Source organism: Mus caroli, unplaced genomic scaffold (genome assembly GCF_978045245.1).
Source record: "Mus caroli unplaced genomic scaffold, Mus_caroli_1 scaffold_10, whole genome shotgun sequence".
NCBI classification, from domain to species: Eukaryota; Metazoa; Chordata; class Mammalia; order Rodentia; family Muridae; genus Mus; species Mus caroli.
In genome coordinates this window covers 83,742,383-83,762,231 of record NW_028227265.1, presented here as the reverse complement: position 1 = coordinate 83,762,231, position 19,849 = coordinate 83,742,383, and the positions used below count along the sequence as shown (strand labels likewise).

Sequence of the window (19,849 nt, the reverse complement as noted above, 5' to 3'; positions counted from 1 at the left end):
TCTGCCTCCCGAGTGCTGGGATTAAAGGCGTGCACCACCACACCCGACATGGGGTGCATGTTGTTTATACTATTGAGTGTACTTACTAAACTGAAAGTTAAAACATTCAGAATCTAGGATTTCTCAGGAGTTAGTAAAACTTGATTTCTTGTGCACTTCCTATAAAGACGTGGCTGTCCCACACTAGTAATGTCTTGTTTCTTGCTAAGTTCTATGAAGGCTATGGACAGACCGAGTGCACTGCTGGTTGCTGCCTGAGCTTGCCTGGAGACTGGACGGCAGGTATGGTTGGCAGAAGAGCCATTTCCAGACTCTCTTCATTGGAGTTTGAGGTTGGGATGACTGGAAATGGATTGGTTATTGATTAGGTCATTAACCTCCTTGCATAGCAATGTGTCTCAAGAAATTAGGTCTCCGACAAATAGTCCTGAGCTGGGTAGAAAATGGTTACAGGACCCAGGGTGCTTAGGTTGTGATACACCCTAGCCGAGGCCGCCTCCAGCAAATTTGCTAGTGATTGAGCAGGCTCTCATCATTTGCTGGTGCTTTTAACCCATGAGTAGTTATTACAGCTGTATATGTGCCAAGCCAGTTGTTGAATCCTCTGATAGAAATGAACACAAGCCCTTTGTCTCAAAGAAAACATAGTAGATGATACCCACAGAGGTTGTTGGGCCTCTACAGTGGATAAGGTCTGTAGGAAGGGTGTATGATGAACACCATATGAGTGTTAACCCGGAGACACTTTGAGAATGTTATGCATTATAGATGTTGCTTAAGTAGCATTGTGCTGTGGGGTGAAGGGTCACACTGCAAAGCTTTGGGCTTCTCTGTAGCCCTTCCGTAGGCTCTTCTGCACAGCAGTTAATAAACACCCCTGACCATTTGGTGCATGGTAAATCTAGTGACTGTCTAATAACATAGACCCTAGCATCTATGCCACGGGATGAATTCTACAGGAATCAATTTAGACACTCTGGAAACAGCTTTATGCCTTCAGTTTTTAGCATCAGGTTCCTTAACAGCCAGCAAATTTAGAATAACAGTCTCTGTATGTTGAGATTATTAAAACATAGGTATTATGAATGTTATCTATTATTTTTATATTAGGAAAAGACACTGACCTGGTTTGCTTAGCTGCTATGATCAATCACCATGGTCAAAAGCAACTTGGGAAGGAAGGGGTTCATTTCATCTTACTGCTCTCAGGTCATAATCTGTCACTGAGCAGAGTCAGGACAGGAGCCCAGGGCAGGGATGGAAGCAGAGGCCACAGAGGAATCCTGCTGCCTTGCTATCCGTGGCTTGTTCAGCTGGGCCCTCCCCACACCACTAATTTAACAGTTGCCCCACAGGGTTGCCTACAAGGTCCCCCATTCCAGGTGATCTAGCGTGTCTAGTTGTCAAACACTAACCAGCATTCACCCGATCCCTCCTCCTCTGATACTGCAGAGTTCAATCGACTGTGGGGATAATAGACGTCATTGTAAAAATATGCTCCTCTAAAAACAGTGGCTGTGCCAACCAGAGTCAAGGGATGTTTCAGAGAAGAATCAGGGTGTACAGGACTACCTGTACCTTTCTTAGAGAGTGGGGACATTAAGAAGTTTGACAATGATGTGGTAGTGCAAGCCTGTCCCAGCACTAGCGAGGGAGAGGCAAGAGGATCAGAACACCCAGGCCATCCTGCACCATATAAGGAGTTGCAGAAAAATTTGTATGGGGAGAGTGGAGCTAACCCAGTCGTGGAACTGAGGTAACAGTTTTATTTGAAGGCATGGCTCCAGGTGTCTAACCAACCTTCAGATGAGTGGCCATAGTTTAAATGTTGAAAATGTAATCAAAGTCTCAGAAATGGGAGGGGTCCTGAGTAGACTTTTGGGTGTTCTTCCCTCGCTTTGTGAAAGAAGCTCTCTTAAATCATTTTACCAGAGGAGGGGGAGCTGTAATTACAAAAGCCAGAAATCTACCACAGCTGTTCCTACGAGGGAGCATGGCCGTTGTAAACGTGCTTTGGCCTCAGACCATTGTCGTGTGCTTCAAATGATTTTCCCGTTTACCTGCAGGCCATGTTGGAGCCCCCATGCCTTGCAATTATGTAAAGCTTGTGGATGTGGAAGAAATGAATTACCTGGCATCCAAGGGCGAGGGTGAGGTGAGTGAAGGCCTGTCTGTCGCTGGTGAGTGAGTAGCAGCTCCTGTAATAGCTGCTGTTAGGAACCCAGTTCCCGTAGCACTCAGTGCAGCTATAAAGCCTGATTCTATTGGAGAGCCTGGAGTCCAGGAGGTCAATTCAGAGGGACATTTATGCTTGACTCCCTAGGGGTTGGAGGCAGGATGCTTTAGTCCTTCTTAGGGACCAAGAATATGACACACAAGCTCCAGTGAGACTTGTCTCCAGCCGGGCTAATGGCCCTGCCTTGTGCATAATTAGCCTAATTATGCAAGTGCTGTCATCCGATCCGAGACATTACCCCTGCTCCTGAGAGGTCAGTAGGAAAGGAAGTGGGGGCACTGGAAGTATCCCTCAAGATCCTAATGGGACTTCGGTAATTCCCAATAGAGCAGAGGACTGAAGGCTTCCAGATAAAGCACACATACTTTTCTTGGAAATCCCTGGTCAGTGTTGTGAACAGACCATCTCTTCTTAGGTGTGTGTGAAAGGGGCAAATGTGTTCAAAGGCTACTTGAAAGACCCAGCAAGAACAGCTGAAGCCCTGGATAAAGATGGCTGGTTACACACGGGGGACATTGGAAAATGGCTGCCAGTAAGTCGCCCCCTCTCCCCTTTGCAGATGATTTTGTCTGGATGCAGGGGAGGAACGTGTCCCTCCTGCTGCATGCACAGCCTGTGCCTTTAGCAGCCCACCCGTCTCCTTTGCGTCCTGCAGGAGATAGGCTTATAGCCTCCTCACACTTGGTCAAAATGTGGACATTCACTGCAGCGCATGGCCGCTTCCTCTTTAGCATCCAAAAAAAGAAAGGGGGGGGGGTGGATTTTTACATCGAGTAGTGCTTGATTTGAGTGCTCACCAGTATTCTCACATTGTATCTGTGCTGGGACTGACTCTGCCCAAAGTACTGAAACACCTGCCTTCCCCTGAAGAATGGTAAAGGCAGAGGTGATCCGGCCTTTGTCTGTGCAGTGCTGTGAAAAGGGAACGCTATGTCCTGGCTGTCAGGGAACACACCTCATTCGGTGGGCAGATATGTGCGTCCCCACTTCAGACAGGAGGCTAAATAATAAGTAAGTCTGATGCTAAGTGGGGAAGCAGACATCACAATATGGGCTCTGGAATCTCTTTCCACCTGGCCAAGTGGCTCTAGGCAACTTCTAAGACCTTGTACTATGACCAATGCTGGGAAACCAGCTTGGAGCTCACGCATTGCCCCTCCCTCTCTGGAACACAGAATGGCACCTTGAAGATTATCGACAGGAAAAAGCACATATTTAAACTAGCCCAAGGAGAATACATAGCACCAGAAAAGATTGAAAATATCTACCTGCGGAGTGAAGCCGTGGCCCAGGTGTTTGTCCACGGAGAAAGCTTGCAGGTATGTTCTTCCAAGTCAGAACTGGTGTTGGGAGCTGCACAGTGCCATGAACCACAGGGACTTTGAAAGTGATGGACAGCTAGGCGTGGAGGAACACACCCACATCCCAGCCCTTGGGAGGGTGAGGGGGCATGAGTTGGAGGCCAGCCTGGCTACTTAGGGAGACCTTGTCTCAAGAGTTAAAGCAGAAAAGTGATTAACAGTTTGAGTCGGTGCCCATTGACCTCCATATCTGATAGGCTGGACTAGCACTGACCCACTATTGGGTTTTACTGAAGTGGCCTTTCCTATCCTCCAAAGTTGTTCTCTCTTCAGTTTCTGGAGTTTTGTTTTGTTTTGTTTTGTTTTGTTTTGTTTTTCGAGACAGGGTTTCTCTGTGTAGCCCTGGCTGTCCTGGAACTCATTCTGTAGACCAAGCTGGCCTCAAACTCGGAAATCTGCCTGCCTCTGCCTCCCAAGTGCTGGGATTAAAGGCATATGCCACCACGCCCGGGCCTTCGGGGCAGACAGCTCCTCATCTGGGCTCAGGCAGCCCTGGAAAGGAATAACGTTCTGGGAAACAACCTATAGTATTCCCAGATGATCGCACAGGCCTGTGGTGCGGGAGAAGTAACCAGTCACTTGTCTGTGCTGTAGGCCTTTCTCATCGCAGTTGTGGTACCCGACGTTGAGAGCCTGCCATCCTGGGCACAGAAGAGAGGGTTGCAAGGGTCCTTCGAAGAACTCTGCAGGAACAAGGTGAGCCTCAGAAGGACCCCAGCCACCTTCCGGTTCTCCACTCGGTCCTCAGAACCTATAGATGGGAGAGAAAATAATCTGATTTTTTTCTACACTATTAGGATGTCAATAAAGCTATCCTGGACGACTTGGTGAAGCTTGGGAAGGAAGCTGGTCTGAAGCCATTTGAACAGGTATGGCTTTGATCATGTGCATGAATTCAGTATAGGACAGAGTCTGACTTGAAGATTTTTAAAAATATTTGATTATGTATTTTATGGATTTGCATGTGTGCATGCATGACAGAAGAGGGCATCAGATCCCATTATAGATGCTTATGAGCCACCATGTGATTGCTGGGAATTGAACTCAGAACTCAGGAAGAGCAGCCAGTGTTCTTAACCCCTGAGCCATCTCTCCAGCCCTGACTTGAAGATTTTAGAGGTTGAAGAGTGGACCTAAAGAAATACTGGGAATAGTTTGATGTAAAGGGATTTCTTTTAAAGATTTATTTGTAAGTGTGTGTGTGTGTGTGTGTGTGTGTACATATTTGTACAAGAATACAGGTGCCAAAGGGAACCTCGTGTTCTGGAGGAGCAGGAAGTGCCCCTGACCGCTGACCATCTCTCCAGGGCCCGGGTTCTTACTCAATAAGCCACTTCTCTCTTCCCTGGGGTTACCACACCGTCCTGAATTCTGTCCCAATAGGACCCACATCCACTGCTTGAGAAAACATGGTGAAGTGTGAGGGTGGGCTGGCGCCTTAAAGGTTGTCATCTCCTTTGAGAACTTCCTTTCTGTTGAGACTTCTTAGACAACGTCTGTGTGTCTGTCCTTGTGTGTCCCTTCCAGGTTAACAGCCATGTTTATTTGCAGGTCAAAGGCATTGCTGTGCACCCGGAATTATTTTCTATTGACAACGGCCTTCTGACTCCAACACTGAAGGCGAAGAGGCCAGAGCTACGGAACTATTTCAGGTCGCAGATAGATGAACTGTACACCACCATCAAGATCTAACATGAGGAAGAATACTTAGAAGAAATGGCGCATCTCCACAGTCCTCCTCGTACCAATGGCCTTCGTGTTGGTAACTTTGCCTGCAGCGAGTGTGGGAAAGGAAATGCCCTGCCGCCGGACTTGTCCACGGGGTCTTACCATAGGGATAGTCGAGGGCACGGAACACTGCCTTACTTACAGTCACCTGTGTTGCAGCCCATGATCCCGGGGACACACAATTTCCAAAACGAGCCTTAAACATTGTAAAGGGGAACCCATAAAAGTGCTAAGTTATTTAAGACTTCTTCAACCAATAAGGTGGATGTTACAAGTTCTGTCTCCTGTTTTTCTAACTGAGGGGTTAGGACTTATTCTTTCTGATATGTCTGCTGCTTGCTGCGCGTTTTGCAGCTGTCTGCTGCTCTGAAGAGCACCGTACACTGGAGGAAAGCTGTCCCTTTAAGAACAACTGTCCAGGCTGAAGAAAGTCACAGTGGACCAGAGATTTTCCTTTTGAACCCCTCCTCCCCTTGCCCCTTTCCCTCACCACCTCACATACAGTACACTCACATGACCTTTCTGATTTGTAAGGGTTCCACACGGTCCCTGTTGCGCCTGCTGGCACATGAGGTTTTCAGTAAACTAAAGAGCAGACCCTCTTCAGAACATGTGGGTGTCGGCGGCTCACTCAAACGTTCTCAGACTCCTCTCCAAATCTGGTCTCCTGCCTCCCTCCCCTTCGTCCCAGGGGTTATAAGAAATCCTGCCTTAGACTCTGCAATGAAGATGGTATTTCAAAGAACTCCCTGGAGCGGCCATGCTCAACTGTGACATCTCCACCGCTCTCCACCTGCTCCCTCGTGGATGCAGCCCATGTTGGTAACGGCCACTGGGCTCCCTCGTGGAAGCAGCCCATGTCGGTAACGGCCACTGGGCTCCAAACGTGGTTTTCCTGGCAAATTATAATGTGGTGATCAACTTGCTTTTTTTTTTCCCCTCCCAGTTAAACTCAGGCAAAGCATGTCTTCAAAACTATGTAGGGAGCTGATATACATGGGTACTTATTAAAATGGACAGTAACAAGTAAATATCCTTATTATACAACTACCTGATTTATGTGAAATGCATTTGACAAGCCAAAAATCTGGGATGAAGAAATCTGGGGGGGATAAAATCATACCCTGGGATTCACTTCCCAAGGTATATATTTTTTTTAAGTTAATTTGGGAAATTAAGAGCATTTCACTTTACTGCGAGTCTTTGCCACATCCGACCTATCCAAGCTGTTGTTTATACATTTGAAGCCACTGTTGTTGGCTGTGTGACAGTGCGTGTGTTATTGAAGCACAACTGGGTTTGCACTAAAGAATCATCATTGTAATGACACTATTTGGTAGCCTAACTTCATACTCGTATTCTTAATTGCACAGGAAGTCGCTAATTTGTCACAACGGGGTTTTGAATGTTTGCTTTCAGTGTTGGCTATTTCTATGTTTTATAAACCAAAACAGAATTTCCAAAAACAATGAAGGAAACCAAAATAAATATTTCTGCATTTGGAGTGAGTGGAGAATGTCTTTCGAGTGCCTTGTGATGTTTGGGACAGCCAAAGTGTGCGCCCTGAGGAACGGCAGCCTCCTGGGGACTCTGCATGGCTTCTTTCCTGTCCCTGGTCTCTCTGCAGTCCAGTCTTTCCATGACCCTTCAGCACTGTACATTACCGCTTCACCAGCTCATCCGGTCACAGCCTCCCAGGCCTCTATGAAGAGCATCATGGTAGAGACTCTGTCCTAGAGATGATCAAGGCTCTCTTCTCTCTCCCTTATCACAGAGCTGATTTGCTTGAAATCGCTGTTTGTAGTAATTCTCTTTCTTGTTTACAGCAGCCTTAGTCTTTCCCTCATCTGCCCTGCTCCTTGTTACCAGGCGTTTATTAGCTCCCAATTTCTTTCGAGCCTGTTGTGTTTAATTCCACCACTGTGAGTGTTGAATGTTACCACCTCAACCTCTTCACATTTGTGTTTGTGAGGGTTGGGGAAGGATGTCATTTTGCTTTTAGGAGGAGAAGGGGAGGGAGAGAGAAAGGGAGGGAGGGAAAGGGAGGGAGGTGGAGTGTCTTTATGGTTCACACTAACTCAGGCTGGTCTTGAACTCACTCTGTAGCCACAGGATTGCTTGAACTCTTCCTGCTTCAGTGTAGCTGGAAGTGTAGGCCTGTGACACGCCTGTTCTTTAGATTTGAGGTTAGTTTATGTTTGTGTTCGTCCTCTCCAGCCCAGGTTCATAGATCTGACACAGCTTGTCCCACTCTCTGTTGCTGAAACATGGTATCAGAGACAGGGTGGTTTGTAAAGAATTAGGGTTATTTAGCTCACAGTTCCAGAGCCTGGGAAGTCTGAGGACATGGCAGCCACCATCTTAACTTATTCAAGTGTGCATACATTCACGTTCATGTACCAGCATCCGATCAGACGGCATCTGGCTGATGGGCGCACTCTGCAGAGTCCCAAGGTGGATACAGGTTATCACATGGCAAAGAGGCCTATGAGGGAGGGAGGGACAAGCTTGCTTTTTTTTCTAAACTTCTTGTTCGTTTTTTTGTAAAGTTCACATCATGCGCCCCAATCCCACTCATCTGCCCATCCCTCCATTCCATCCTTGCAACTCCTCCTGGCAAAAGAAAACAGGGAATAAATAAAAGCATAGAAAACATCTCGCCAGGGAAGCTGTGGATGTAAATGCTCATTACAGTGAGTCATTCGTCTGGTTCTGAGCCTCTTGGCTTCTGCTACACCATCATTACTGGACCTTCACCAGGACTCCTCTCAGATTGCCTGTTGTAGCTCTGTGTCATGGGGATCCTGCAGCTTTGGATCTGCAGGACTGGCTCTTCGTGTGCTCCAGCAGTTCACAGATGGGGTAGATGATGGAGTGAGCCAAGTCAAAGCCCAGGACCTAGGTAGAAGCTGAGTTGATCAGCCTGCCGGCTTGCCTATGCCTGTGCCACCAGGGTTAGCTCACAGGCTTTGTCCAGGTGAGGGGCAGGGCCAGTTCTGCTGCTGGCACACTGGCAAGTTCGGGAGAAGGGCTCTCCCTGCACTCATGCCATCTGAGGAAGCTCTATGGTGCAGCCTGAGTGAGCTGCAGGCTAGGATAGGTAGATAGATGTTTTTGCCTCCATGTGTCACCACATGCATGCAGTGCCTAAGGAGGCTGGAAGGGGGCGCCAGATCCCCTTAAACTGAAATTACAGACACTTGTTAGCCACCATGTAGGTGCTGGGAATTGAACTCTAGTCCTCTAAACCACTGAGCCAGCTCCCCAGCTCCCAAGCTTGCTTTTCTAACAGACCTATCTGTAAAAACAAATTATTCCTTTGACAATCCATCACTGCAAATAGATTAACCCATTTGTGACAGCAGAACTGATTACCTCTCTAAATACATAGGATTTTGGGAGTTACATTTCTAATGCACTCATAGTTTCCAATCCAGACTACCTTTGTATTTTAAAATCCCATTTTGGGACTGGTGAGATGGCTCAGTGGGCAAGAGCACTGACTGCTCTTCCAAAGGTCCTTAGTTCAAATCTCAGCAACCACATGGTGGCTCACAACCATCCATAATGAGATCTGATGCTCTCTTCTAGTGAGTCTGAAGTCAGCTACAGTATACATACTTATAATAATAATCAAATCTTTGGGCTGGAGCGAGCAGGGACTGAGCAAGCCGAGTGGGGTCAACTGGAGCGAGCAGAGGTCCTAAATTCAATTCCCAGCAGCCACATGAAGGCTCACAACCATCTGTACAGCTACGGTACTCGTATACCTAAAATAAATCAATCTTTAAAATCCGATTTTGCCTTCTTCCTCTCTTCCCTCCACTGAAATGTAAAGTCTTGAGAACACAGATGACTTTTAGCCCCAAACAGACACTAGCCAATACGTCTTGAACTTTAGGAGAAGTTGTAGCAATGGCAGTAACAAGCAGGCTGTTTGGTTTGTCCTGGTGGCATGCTCATAGGGTATCTTAGCCTGGTCTAAGCATCTGACTCCAAGATCCCAGAGGCTCTATTGTTCACATCCGTGCGGTGCCACTGGCCTCCTACAAGCTGAACTTCATCTTGCAGAGCACAAACTTTGTGTGTGTCAGTAACTCCCACGCCTCCTCTCACTTCAGCCCCTGACTGGCACCAGTCAGCTTCCTCTCTGAGTCTGAGTGTATCTCCTGTAAGTGGCATCAGGTAATATTGTTCCTTTCTGGATATATATATATATATATATATATATATAATCTCCTTTTTTGTTTGTTTGTTTGTTTTTGTTTTTCGAAACAGTTCCTCTGTATAGCCCTGGCTGTCTTGGAACTCACTCTGTAGACCAGGCTGGCCTTGAACTCAGAAAAATCCGCCTGCCTCTGCCTCCCAAGTGCTGGGATTAAAGGCGTGTGCTACCACTGCCCGGTTACATTGTTCCTTTCTTGGCTGGCATATTCTTCTTAGCGTGTTACAAGACTTAACTGTATTTGCACATGTGTCACAAGCCCCGACACATACTCCTTTATTTTTTTTCTTCCATCCTTCCTTTTCTTTCTTTTTTTAGATTTGGGGATGTTTATTGCTGTGTAGACTCTGCCTCCCGAGTGCTGGGATTAATGGTCTGTGCTCCGCCTCCCTTGCAGCCTTCCCCTTCCCCACACAGCTTCTTCCCTTTTAGGCGGAACAGTGTTCTATTGTTTGTAGAATATCTGGCCCGTTTGACCACCGATTGTCACTTGAGAGGCTCCTACTTGCCATGTGCTGTGAATAGCTCTGTGTGAGCCCTGGTGTCCAACTTGTTTCGAGTCCCTGCTGTTAAGTCTTCTGTGTATACCCGGAAGTGGATTTGCTGGACCGTATGATAATTGTGTGTGTATACATTTTCTTGAAGTGCAGTAATGTTTTCCCCCGCAGTGACTGTACCACTGTATTTTTCAAACAGCAGTGTCCTTTGTTTTTATAACAGTGACTGGGTGGCTGAGGTTTCCGTTTGTATTCCCAAGACGACCACTGATACCCTGGCATCTCTGCTCCGAGGCTGTTAATACTTCTGCAGAGAGGTTGTCTGAAAATCCTTTGCCTCTCTTAAACACTCAGCTCCTGAAGCTGGAGAGAGTGTGTGCTGCAGTGAGAAACACTTGCTGCTCGTGCAAAGGACCCAAGCTCAGTCCCCAGCACTCCCTTGGGAAGCTCACAGCTGCCTGCAGCTCCACATGGAGGAATCTAATTCTGATTCCCGTTCTTTGTGGGTACCAGGCAAACGGGGAACTCATACATTTAATGCAGGCAAACCCTCATAGGCATAGAATAAAAATAAACCTTTAACATCTGGGTTCCTTGGGTTTTGTGTTATTGTACTGGGGGGGTGGTCTTTAGTCAGGCTGTCAGCCCCTGAGCACCACTTCTGATTCTTTTAAGATCTGCTGAAGTAGCACTGGCCCAGGACGGTCTTTCTTCCCACAAACTATGGCTGCGTCTCAGAAGCCCATTGGACTGTCTCTTGCCTCTCCTGAAAGACAAGTGACTTCAGGCTGTCTCTGCCTAACCATAAGGCACTTCCTTCTTCCCTCCAGGCTCAGTGCATATTAAGCATCTTAGCAACTGCCAGAACAGCTGGTTTTCTAATAGACACTGAGCCAGGGGCCGGGAGCCAGGAACTGAAGAGCATTTCACTGCAGGGAAGGCGAGTCCGGCAGTGTGCAACCCTGATGCCATGGAAACTCAAGTCAGCCACTCCCTCCCAGCCAGCCAGGACACACCCTCATTAATATCTAGCCCCCAGAAGGCAGTCTGTCTCTAAGGATAGCTAGCATTCAGTAAATATTTTGGCTTGCCCTACCTTTTGATCTGCACCGACTAACGACTAGAACCTATGGAGTTCAGCCACAAGCCAGATTAACTCATCATTTTAGTGGGTTTCTGCTTTTACAGATGTCGACTAAAGCAAACATGGTTAGAACAGTGTCCCATACTGGACAGAGCTGGCAGTCTGGCCCAATAGGCTGGAGCTAACAGAATCGATTGCTGGTGTGCTTCAGCAATGAGCTTCCAGAGGAGAGGGATGCTGACTGGCAGTGGTTTGGCTTTGGTACCAGTGGCCTTGGGTTCCATGGGTTAGGCCCTATGCACTGCATACAGCAGCTTTGTGGTGATTGGGTAGGACGATTTATTTCCTAAGGATAAATTCCAATTCTGCATGAGAACGTCAGGCTGACACAGATGGCTCATGAGTCCAGGGTGGAGATGCCCAGCGAGAGGGCATCTCTGTCTCACCTGTCTGCTGTCCCTCTCTAGGGTGTGAGTCCCGGAGCCTTGAACATCTGGTGTCCTGGTCACAGCTCTGAGCTCTTCTGAATTCCTGGATCTTTGGGAACAGTGTTTTCAGTTTTATCGGAGACAACTATCACCTGAAAACATAAACGCCATGGATTCTGGTCCCTTTCACAGTGGGATGAGTTAGAGAGCACACCGACCTGTCCCGTGGCCAAGCAGAGGGTGGAGGAAAGACAATCCCTTAGCCTCCTGGCTGGTGACTGCTACAGGTCTAAATGGCCCAGACCTGGAGCATCCCTGCTGTTCTTCAGTCAGCAGCCCCACTCCTCATCTGCTATGGAAAGAGCCCACAGCTGTGAGTCCAATGGCAGGGAAGTGGTCTGTAGGTCTCCATTCAGAGTTGATTCTTCCCATGTAGGCTCCAGGTTGTCATGGGCTAGAAACCTGGGCTGTGCACAATGTGAGACCCTAGAGTCATCTTCCCACACCAGCTTGGCTGTCAGTTCACCTCTGTTTCCCAGACTAACATACTGGAACGCTGAAATACATACCAGTTCCCATCATATGTCTCTTTAGCAGGGGCACTTGGGAAATTGGCCTGCTGTATTAATTATGCATGTATTTGATCTAAAAAGCAATCTAGATTTTTTTTCCTTTGGATTCTTAACCCACTTACACCTTGACTTATTCAAAAGAAGTGTGTGTGTGTGTGTTTATGTGTGTGTATATATATATATATATATGTGTGTGTGTGTGTGTGTGTGTATGTGTGTATATGTGTATATGTTCGTATTTATGTGTGTATGTATATGTGTGTATATGTGTATGTATGTGTATATGTATATATGTGTGTGTATGTGTATGTCTATGTCTATGTGTGTATGTGTGTGTACATGTGTGTCACTTGTATGCCCATGCATGTGGAATCCAGGGCTCAAACTCAGGGTCTCTCACTGGAACTTGGGGTTCACTGGGTAGATTAGAATGGCTGGCTAGCAAGTCAGAGATCTACCAGTCTCTACCAGCCCAGATCTGTAGGACTACAAACTGAGATTGTAAGCACCACATTACACACGCCACATGCTTTTGATGTGGGTGCTGGCAATTGAACTCATGCTTGCTTGGAGATCATCGTACCAGCTGAGCGGGCTCTCTCACGGGCTCTCTCACGGTCCCTCTGAGAAGTCCTGGCAGATGGAGTTTGTTTCTGTATCATGTTCTTAAGTTGTGAAATGTTCTAGTTTGGGCTTAAAGTAGAGCCCCTCCCCCAAGTACATTTTGCAAAGGAGTTCTTAGCAGCTCGTTTGTGTTGATATGTTTAACAGGAGAGGGGAAATACTTCTGAATGCCAATTTTTACACATCAGACTCATCCTTGCTCACCGCCACCAGGCTGCTGGGGTTCCAGATGACTCTGGCAGGCTTCCTGCTATGCAAAGGGGGGCTGGGGGGCGGGGCGGGGTGTGTGTGATGGGAGTAGCCCTGGCAGCGGTGCCCTGCCACAGGGGTGGGTGGGCACCATGCATACAGGACAGGTGTGAAGCGTAGAGAGAAACCAGTTTGCTCACATTCTGCCTCAGGCAACGTGTGCCAACCAGGAGCGCTTTTGCTTCTGATTCTCCGGGGTTCCCAGAGCCACTGATACTGCTCCCAGACAGCTCTTTAGCCCTAGGAAGTCTCCCTAATAAAGAAGCTACACCTTTTTGGCAAACAGTCAGGCCCGGCCCAGGGCAGTCCCACCAACCAGGTGGTATTGATACATTCTCCATTGTCTATCAAATCTGGCTGCTGCTTTTCTCTGTTATGCCCACTACCTGAGAAAAGCAGAAGCCATCTTTGGCCCTAGCTACTACCCACCTTGTCCTCTTTGTGGGTCTTTGTTGACCCACTCTGTAGCAAGAATGGTTAGTTTTCACTCTGAACTGACTAACGTCCTCAGATGGGGGCATCTCAGAATGTAGAGTAGACTACACCACTTGATGACCTTGAAATGAAGACCCTGGTGCATGAAGTCTGGAGTGATAACTTATTCTTACGGAAACCGGGCGTGGTGGTGCACGCCTTTAATCCCAGCACTCGGGAGGCAGAGGCAGGCAGATTTCTGAGTTTGAGGCCAGCCTGGTCTACAGAGTGAGTTCCAGGACAGCCAAGGCTATACAGAAAGACCCTGTCTCGAAAAACCCAAAACAAACAAACCAACTTATTCTTACGGGTGAGATAAGTCAACTCAAGCTGGGTTAGAGTACATAAAGGCAGGTTTATTGGGAAGTTGCCATTGCGCACGTTCACTGCTCTCAAGGAACAAGGCCAGGGAAGTCACCATGAGGAGGGAGAGAGGAGTGGGGAGAAAAGACGCTCACTTGCAAAGAGACAAGAGAGGAGAGAGACCCAAAATGTCTGCATTTTATAGGAAAGAGTTTCTCAGGGAGGGGAAGCCCAGCCCCTTGGCTGGAAAGTTCAGGGTAGAGGGCTGGGTATTCCCTGTAACTCTTAGGGACTGAGGGATGCTGGGAGAACCTGGAGGTCAGGTCCACACTGGTAGTTAGTTAAAATATGCGCCTCAGCCATTTGTCCCCGTCAGAATCTCAACGTGGAGCTGAGCTGACAGTTCTACGCTTCTGTGGAGCTTGGGTGATAATGTCACTAGTCTCTGCCTGGACTGTGGGAGTAAAGAAATGGAGGACACTTGTCTACACTTGCCTCCAGCCTCATCTTTTGCCACTTAGTCAGCTCTGCTTGGGCCATGCTGACCATCGGGTTCCCCAAATACATTACACTGTTTCCAGCACAGCCTTTGCATTATCCTTGCCTGGCATACACCTATTTTATTAGTTACATTGTGTTCAGTTTCAAACCCCCAAAAGGCTGAAGTGCCTTTTTTACAGTTCAAAGCAGACCGGGCCTCCAAATTCTCCCAGCATCCCTCAGGTCCCTACTTGTTACAGGGTATGCGTGGCATACCTCACTCTTACCCTGAGTTCTCCAGCCCTTTTCCTTCCCGAGGCTCTCCCCTATATAATCCTGACATTTTAGCTACCTGCCTTTTTTGTACCTTTGCCTCTTGGCTACTGCACCAGGTTCCCCTCCCTCTCCTTTCCCTTCCCCTCCCCCTCTCCCCACATTGCCCAGTCAGTCTGGTCACATTCACTCTGGATTCTTCCAGACCTGTCTTCTTGGGATGCTCTCCCCTTTGTCTACAATAAATTTTCTCCTCCACCATACCTAGGGGCAGTCATGTCCTAGGCATTTATTGCATTTATTTATTTATTTATTTATTTATTTATTTATTCAGAGTGTGGGAATCAATTCTTCCAAGAAAGCTACAGTTTTGCAAGCCCAGAGGAGGGACTGCTTGTATGGGGCAGTGGAGAGAGTAGAGAGGGCATTGTGATCTTTTATACTCAGTAAACAAGGTTAAAGGGTTGTGAGGTGCTGGCCATGAGGGGCATAACACAGTGAGGGAAGAAGCCACATACTCCCACTGAAAAAAAAAGAGGGTGTCATGTGTCAACCAGGAAGCCATTTGTTGGACGCTTTGCTGGTGGCACCTGTGCCCATTTCGGCTGTTCACATCCTCGTCTGAACAGAGTTGGGTTGTAAGTTTTGTTTGCTTGCTTGCTTATGTTTGAGACGGTCTTACAGTGCATAGTCTCTAAATGACCTAGAACCCACTGTTAGCACAGGCTAGTCTAGAGCTCACTGAGACCTAGCTGCCTCTGTCTTTCCAGTGTTGGCTTTACAGATGAGCACCAGCAGGTCTGGCTGCAGAAAGAGTGACTGACTGAGGGAAACTGCCCGGAACCATTTGAACAGGGCCAGCTTTGTGACTATGCAAAGTCTCGGGGTTAATCAAAAGTCATGTCACATTGAGCAAGGTTATTGAAAATGTTAAATGTTTAGTTTCCTACTAAGTTGAAGTTCTAGAGATTGAGCCCAGGGCCTCGTGCATGCTAGGCAGTGCTTTCTTGGTAAACTACATCTCCTGACCCAGAAGACCCAGAAGGTCCTGACCATAGCTAGCAGTAGCACTGTGGAGACCCCTCTACTGTAGAGATTTTCTTCTCATCCTTCTTTTCTTTGCTTTTCTCTCCTTATTTCCCTAAGAAAGTCTTGTCCTTTCATTTCCCTTTCCCTCTCCTGTTTTTTTGTACTTCCTTGATTCTTTTATATCAGTTTGGATTATAATACAGTGGTCTGAAACCAGAGAGTAGGCTGCTCTGAGGCTACAGAAACCCTGGATTTGGGTGGAGTTTCTCCCACCAGGGTTCCATCCGCAGTCCCCTCTCAACCCTCCAGGGTGCTGGGAATGGAATCTGAAACACGTGAGATCGCAAACTGCTGGCCTGATTAATTTAGCCATGGGGGCTGGCATGGTGCCAGTTAGGGCTGGAAAAAGTAGGCCAGTATTAGTTACATAGCAAATAAGATTAATGTTTTATTTTGTTTTGTGTTTGGGGGGTGGTGGCAGCGGCGCTATTGGTAAGCATGTGACATGTGAATGTGTCTAGGGTCCCGGCTGTTGGGCGTAATGGAAACACCTTTCTGCCCTTCAATTTTAAGACACAGAATGTCACCTCTTCCTTGCCTCTTAAAGGAACAACCGTGGGCAAGTGCCCCTCCCTCCCTGGCTCTCCTGAGGACTGCAACTTGTTTTGCAATGTCACAGCTACAGACAGTCGGTCTGTCAGTCGGTCAGCGGTTGGTCTGTTTGAAACAGATAACAACCTTTATTTGTGAGGTTGGAAGTTCCTCAATGTTGAGGAAGCGCCGTCGGAAGGGAAATAACAGGGAAATTTGGCAGTCTTCTCTTCCTTTCCATGGTATAAAACCAGACTCTACACCTGACATGGTAGAAGCCAGAGACTCGGGACCTCAAAGTCATCTCCAGCTATGGCAGTGAGGTCAAGGCCAGCATGGGCTATATTAGACCCTATAAATAAAGTTTCATATGTGTGTGTGTGTGTGTGTGTGTGTGTGTATCTGTGTGTGTGTATCACATATATCTGCGTGTGTGAAAGAGAGATGAAAGTGTGTGTGTGTGTGTGTGTGTGTGAGTGTGTGTGCTCATGCGAGCACTCCCGAGAGTGTGTGATGAAAGAAAGATCAGACTTTTAAAGGGATATTAACAGGAAGGCCTTTCCTAAGCTATAGAAGAATAGAATTCATGTAAAGGGAGAAAGAGTTAAGCAACATCAGTCCTTGATCTTAACTGGTCTCCAGTTACAGTTGGAAGTCTCCAGTCCCTTTCTTTTTCTGCCCTCTAGTGGACACTGCTGAGCAAAAAATCCAACAACCATTTTCTGCCCTTCAGTGTCCTGCCTAGTGTCCCCATATTCTTATTGTCCTCATAGTCCCAAAGGGGAAATAACAATCCCATTTAAACGTCTGCTACAAATTCAGGATACAGACCAATGTATACATCAAACTACTCTACAGGGAAGATGAATCTTCATGGGGAAGCACACACACACACACACACACACACAATCAATCAGTTTATCCCAAGCATTCAAGGGGCTTTGTGGTATTTGTTGTTTTGCTTTAAGTTGTTTTAAGGCCTTTCTGCCTGCCTGCCTTCCTTCCTCCATTTCTTCTCTTCTCTTTTCTTTTCTTTTCTCTTTCTTTTCTCTTTCTTTCTTTCTTCCTTTCTCTCTCTCTCTCTCTCTCTCTCTCTCTCTCTCTTTCTTTTTTTTTTTGGTTTTAGTTTTTCAAGACAGGGTTTCTCTGTGTAGCCCTGGCTGTCCTGGAACTCACTGTGTAGATCAGGCTGGCCTCGAACTCAGAAATCTGCCTGCCTCTGCCTCCCAAGTGCTGGGATTAAAGGTGTGTCTCACCTTGCCTGACTGGCTTTGTTTTGTGAGATACCCTTGCTCTGTAGCTCAGACTGGCATAAGGCTTGAGATTCTAAGCACACATTAGGAGACTCGACTTACTTCCCTTTGCATTATAACAGCAATGGCCTTTTCTTCAATTTTCTAAACATGAATATATGTGATTTAAACTTCCACAGCCCATTCTACAATAACCTCTTCTCAGATGTCATTAAAGCCTGCACCCATTGTTCCAGGTCACTCTGGACTGAGGCAACACCGCTGTCTCCACCTCTGGGTCCTCAGCCCCCTTTCCACTCTTATCTCCCTCCCCCTGGCAACAAACATGGGCTTTCATTCATTACCCATGAGCTGTACATCAAGACTGGTGAGGTTAGTCAACGTTTACCAAAGGTAGGCAGTGGTGGGCAAGGCACATCTCAACACAGCTACCATCTGAACTAGAAAACGCTGGACACAGCCTCCCTACAACACAGCCCACCATTCCCTTCATGGGACTTTCCTCAGGGTTGAATCCTTTCTCACGGATGGACCCTCCTTGGCTCCTCCCCTCTCCTGACCCTTCCACTAACCAGTCACCTTGTAGCACCACATTTCTGCTCATCTGTAAGGAGAAGTGAGCTCTTCTGTCCTTCTCTTCCTACCCTAAGCTGGGCTGTACTCTGGCTTTACCTCTTGGGAAGCTCAGGTACTCTGGTTTCCATTATCAACACAACCAGCCAACAGAAGCCTTTAAGTCATGTTTCCAGGTTGAATTGCAATGCCGGCTCGCCCATACAATCAGCTAGAGCTAACCAGGAGTCTGTGTTACACACTGGCCTGCTTTAACCATTCCATGACCAGCCTAGACATCACCTAAGAGCTCCTGCCCTCTGTTCTTTTCTCCCTCAACCAGAGATGCACTGCACTTTGTGGGTGTTGAAGAAAAATAGCCTCATAGAATGGAGCAAAGCTGAGGCCAGGTGTTTAAATATGGAGATGGGGATTTTAATTTTCCTGTGACCAGCTTGAATTGTCTGTCTCAGCTTTGGAAGCAGTGGGCTTGAATTGTCTGTCTCACCCAGTTCCTGGGGGAACCTATGTGATTCCAGGAGGTTAGGGAGTAGACTCTCTATCCCCAGCCACAAGAATTGGCTTTGAGTAGCGTGATTGTTAATGCTGACATGTCTATGTGCCCACAAAAGCTGTTTGTTTATAAATAGCATTTCAATTAGTACTCTGACTGGGTCTGGTGGTCCAAGCCTGTAAACCCAGCTAGTCAGGAGGCAGAGGCAGGACGATCACAAGTTCAAAGGCAGCCTGAGCAACTTAAGTGGGAATACTTTCAAATTAAAAGCAAAAAGGGGGCCTGGGAGGTAACACCATTGTAGAGTGCTTACCTAGCATGCATAGGGCCTATGAAAAAGCTTGAGCAACATAGACAGGCACATGTATGCTGGGCCTCTTCCTGAGGATTCTAGGCTTTCACACTGAATGAATGAATGAAGGAATGACTGAATGAACAAATGAATGGTGGAATTCAAACCTGAAACACAGCATAGCTGCCAGGTACAGACCTGATCCAGAGTCCTGGCTCAAGAAAAGGCAGGCAGACCTGTTAGCTACTGATGGGGCTGTTCCTTAGTGATGATAGACGTAAAATGGGGTTATGGTGCCCATCAGAGAGGGGTACTTAGAGCATTCAATGAGCTGATAGAAATTAAACACTTAGAACAGTGCCTGGGTCAGAGCAAATCAAGGTGCTGCTTCTGGTGGAGGTGGTGGTGGTGATGGTGGTGGTGGTCATGGTCGTGGCCATGATAGTGGTGGTGGTGTGATGATGGTGATGGTGGAGGTGGTGGTGGTGGTGGTGGTGGTGGAGGTTGTGGTGGTATAGAACCCAGCCTGAGGTTAAGGTTGACGAAAGGTCAAGAAAATGTCTGCAGAGCTCCAGTGACCTCTCAAACCTTGGGATCCATCAGAGAAAGCAGCGTGACAGGCGTCCTACCCTTGGACGTCTCCGTGACACAAACTCAGAACTTTAATGATTTAAACCTATTTGGATGAGTTTTGCTTGTTTCCACTGAGGGAGGAGTCCCTTTCCTGTTTGAGCACCTGAGTGGTTTCTTTTTCCCCTAACTACAAAGCATAAAAGGTTTATCCACATCTCCCTTCCCAGAAAATGGAGTTACCTCTGCTCTCTAAAGTATGCCAGTTTCCCGTGCTTCCAGGAAGCCCGTTTCTACCCATCCATGAGGAACTTCCTGCAACGCCCTCAAGGTGATCTGTCCTCTGGCAGTCATCCGGATGGTTTCTGGGTAGTTGAGGACACACACCTTTCAATGACGAGGAAACAGGAATAACCTTGAGGGAAACGCACGTCATAAACACAAGCGTTTCATCTCAGTAGACAGGTGATGTAAAACTCTTTAGAATTTACTGAGTAGGCAGAGTGGAGGGAGG

General features: G+C 47.3%; 1 protein-coding gene across 4 annotated transcripts in view; it reads left to right on the top strand.

Annotated features, from left to right (window-relative positions):
- The window catches only part of Acsl1 (acyl-CoA synthetase long chain family member 1), a 63,933-nt gene extending 57,104 nt beyond the window's left edge, over nucleotides 1-6,829 (top strand). For all 4 annotated transcript variants that reach the window (XM_021169316.3, XM_085843969.1, XM_021169314.3 and 1 more), the window contains exons 15-21: nucleotides 210-282; nucleotides 2,067-2,155; nucleotides 2,652-2,768; nucleotides 3,412-3,555; nucleotides 4,192-4,293; nucleotides 4,395-4,466; nucleotides 5,149-6,829. In XM_021169316.3, coding sequence (XP_021024975.1) covers nucleotides 210-282; nucleotides 2,067-2,155; nucleotides 2,652-2,768; nucleotides 3,412-3,555; nucleotides 4,192-4,293; nucleotides 4,395-4,466; nucleotides 5,149-5,289 — 738 coding nt within the window. In that variant the 3' untranslated portion in view covers nucleotides 5,290-6,829. The remainder of the gene's footprint in view (nucleotides 1-209; nucleotides 283-2,066; nucleotides 2,156-2,651; nucleotides 2,769-3,411; nucleotides 3,556-4,191; nucleotides 4,294-4,394; nucleotides 4,467-5,148) is intronic.
- The last annotated feature ends 13,020 nt before the right edge of the window (nucleotides 6,830-19,849 follow it).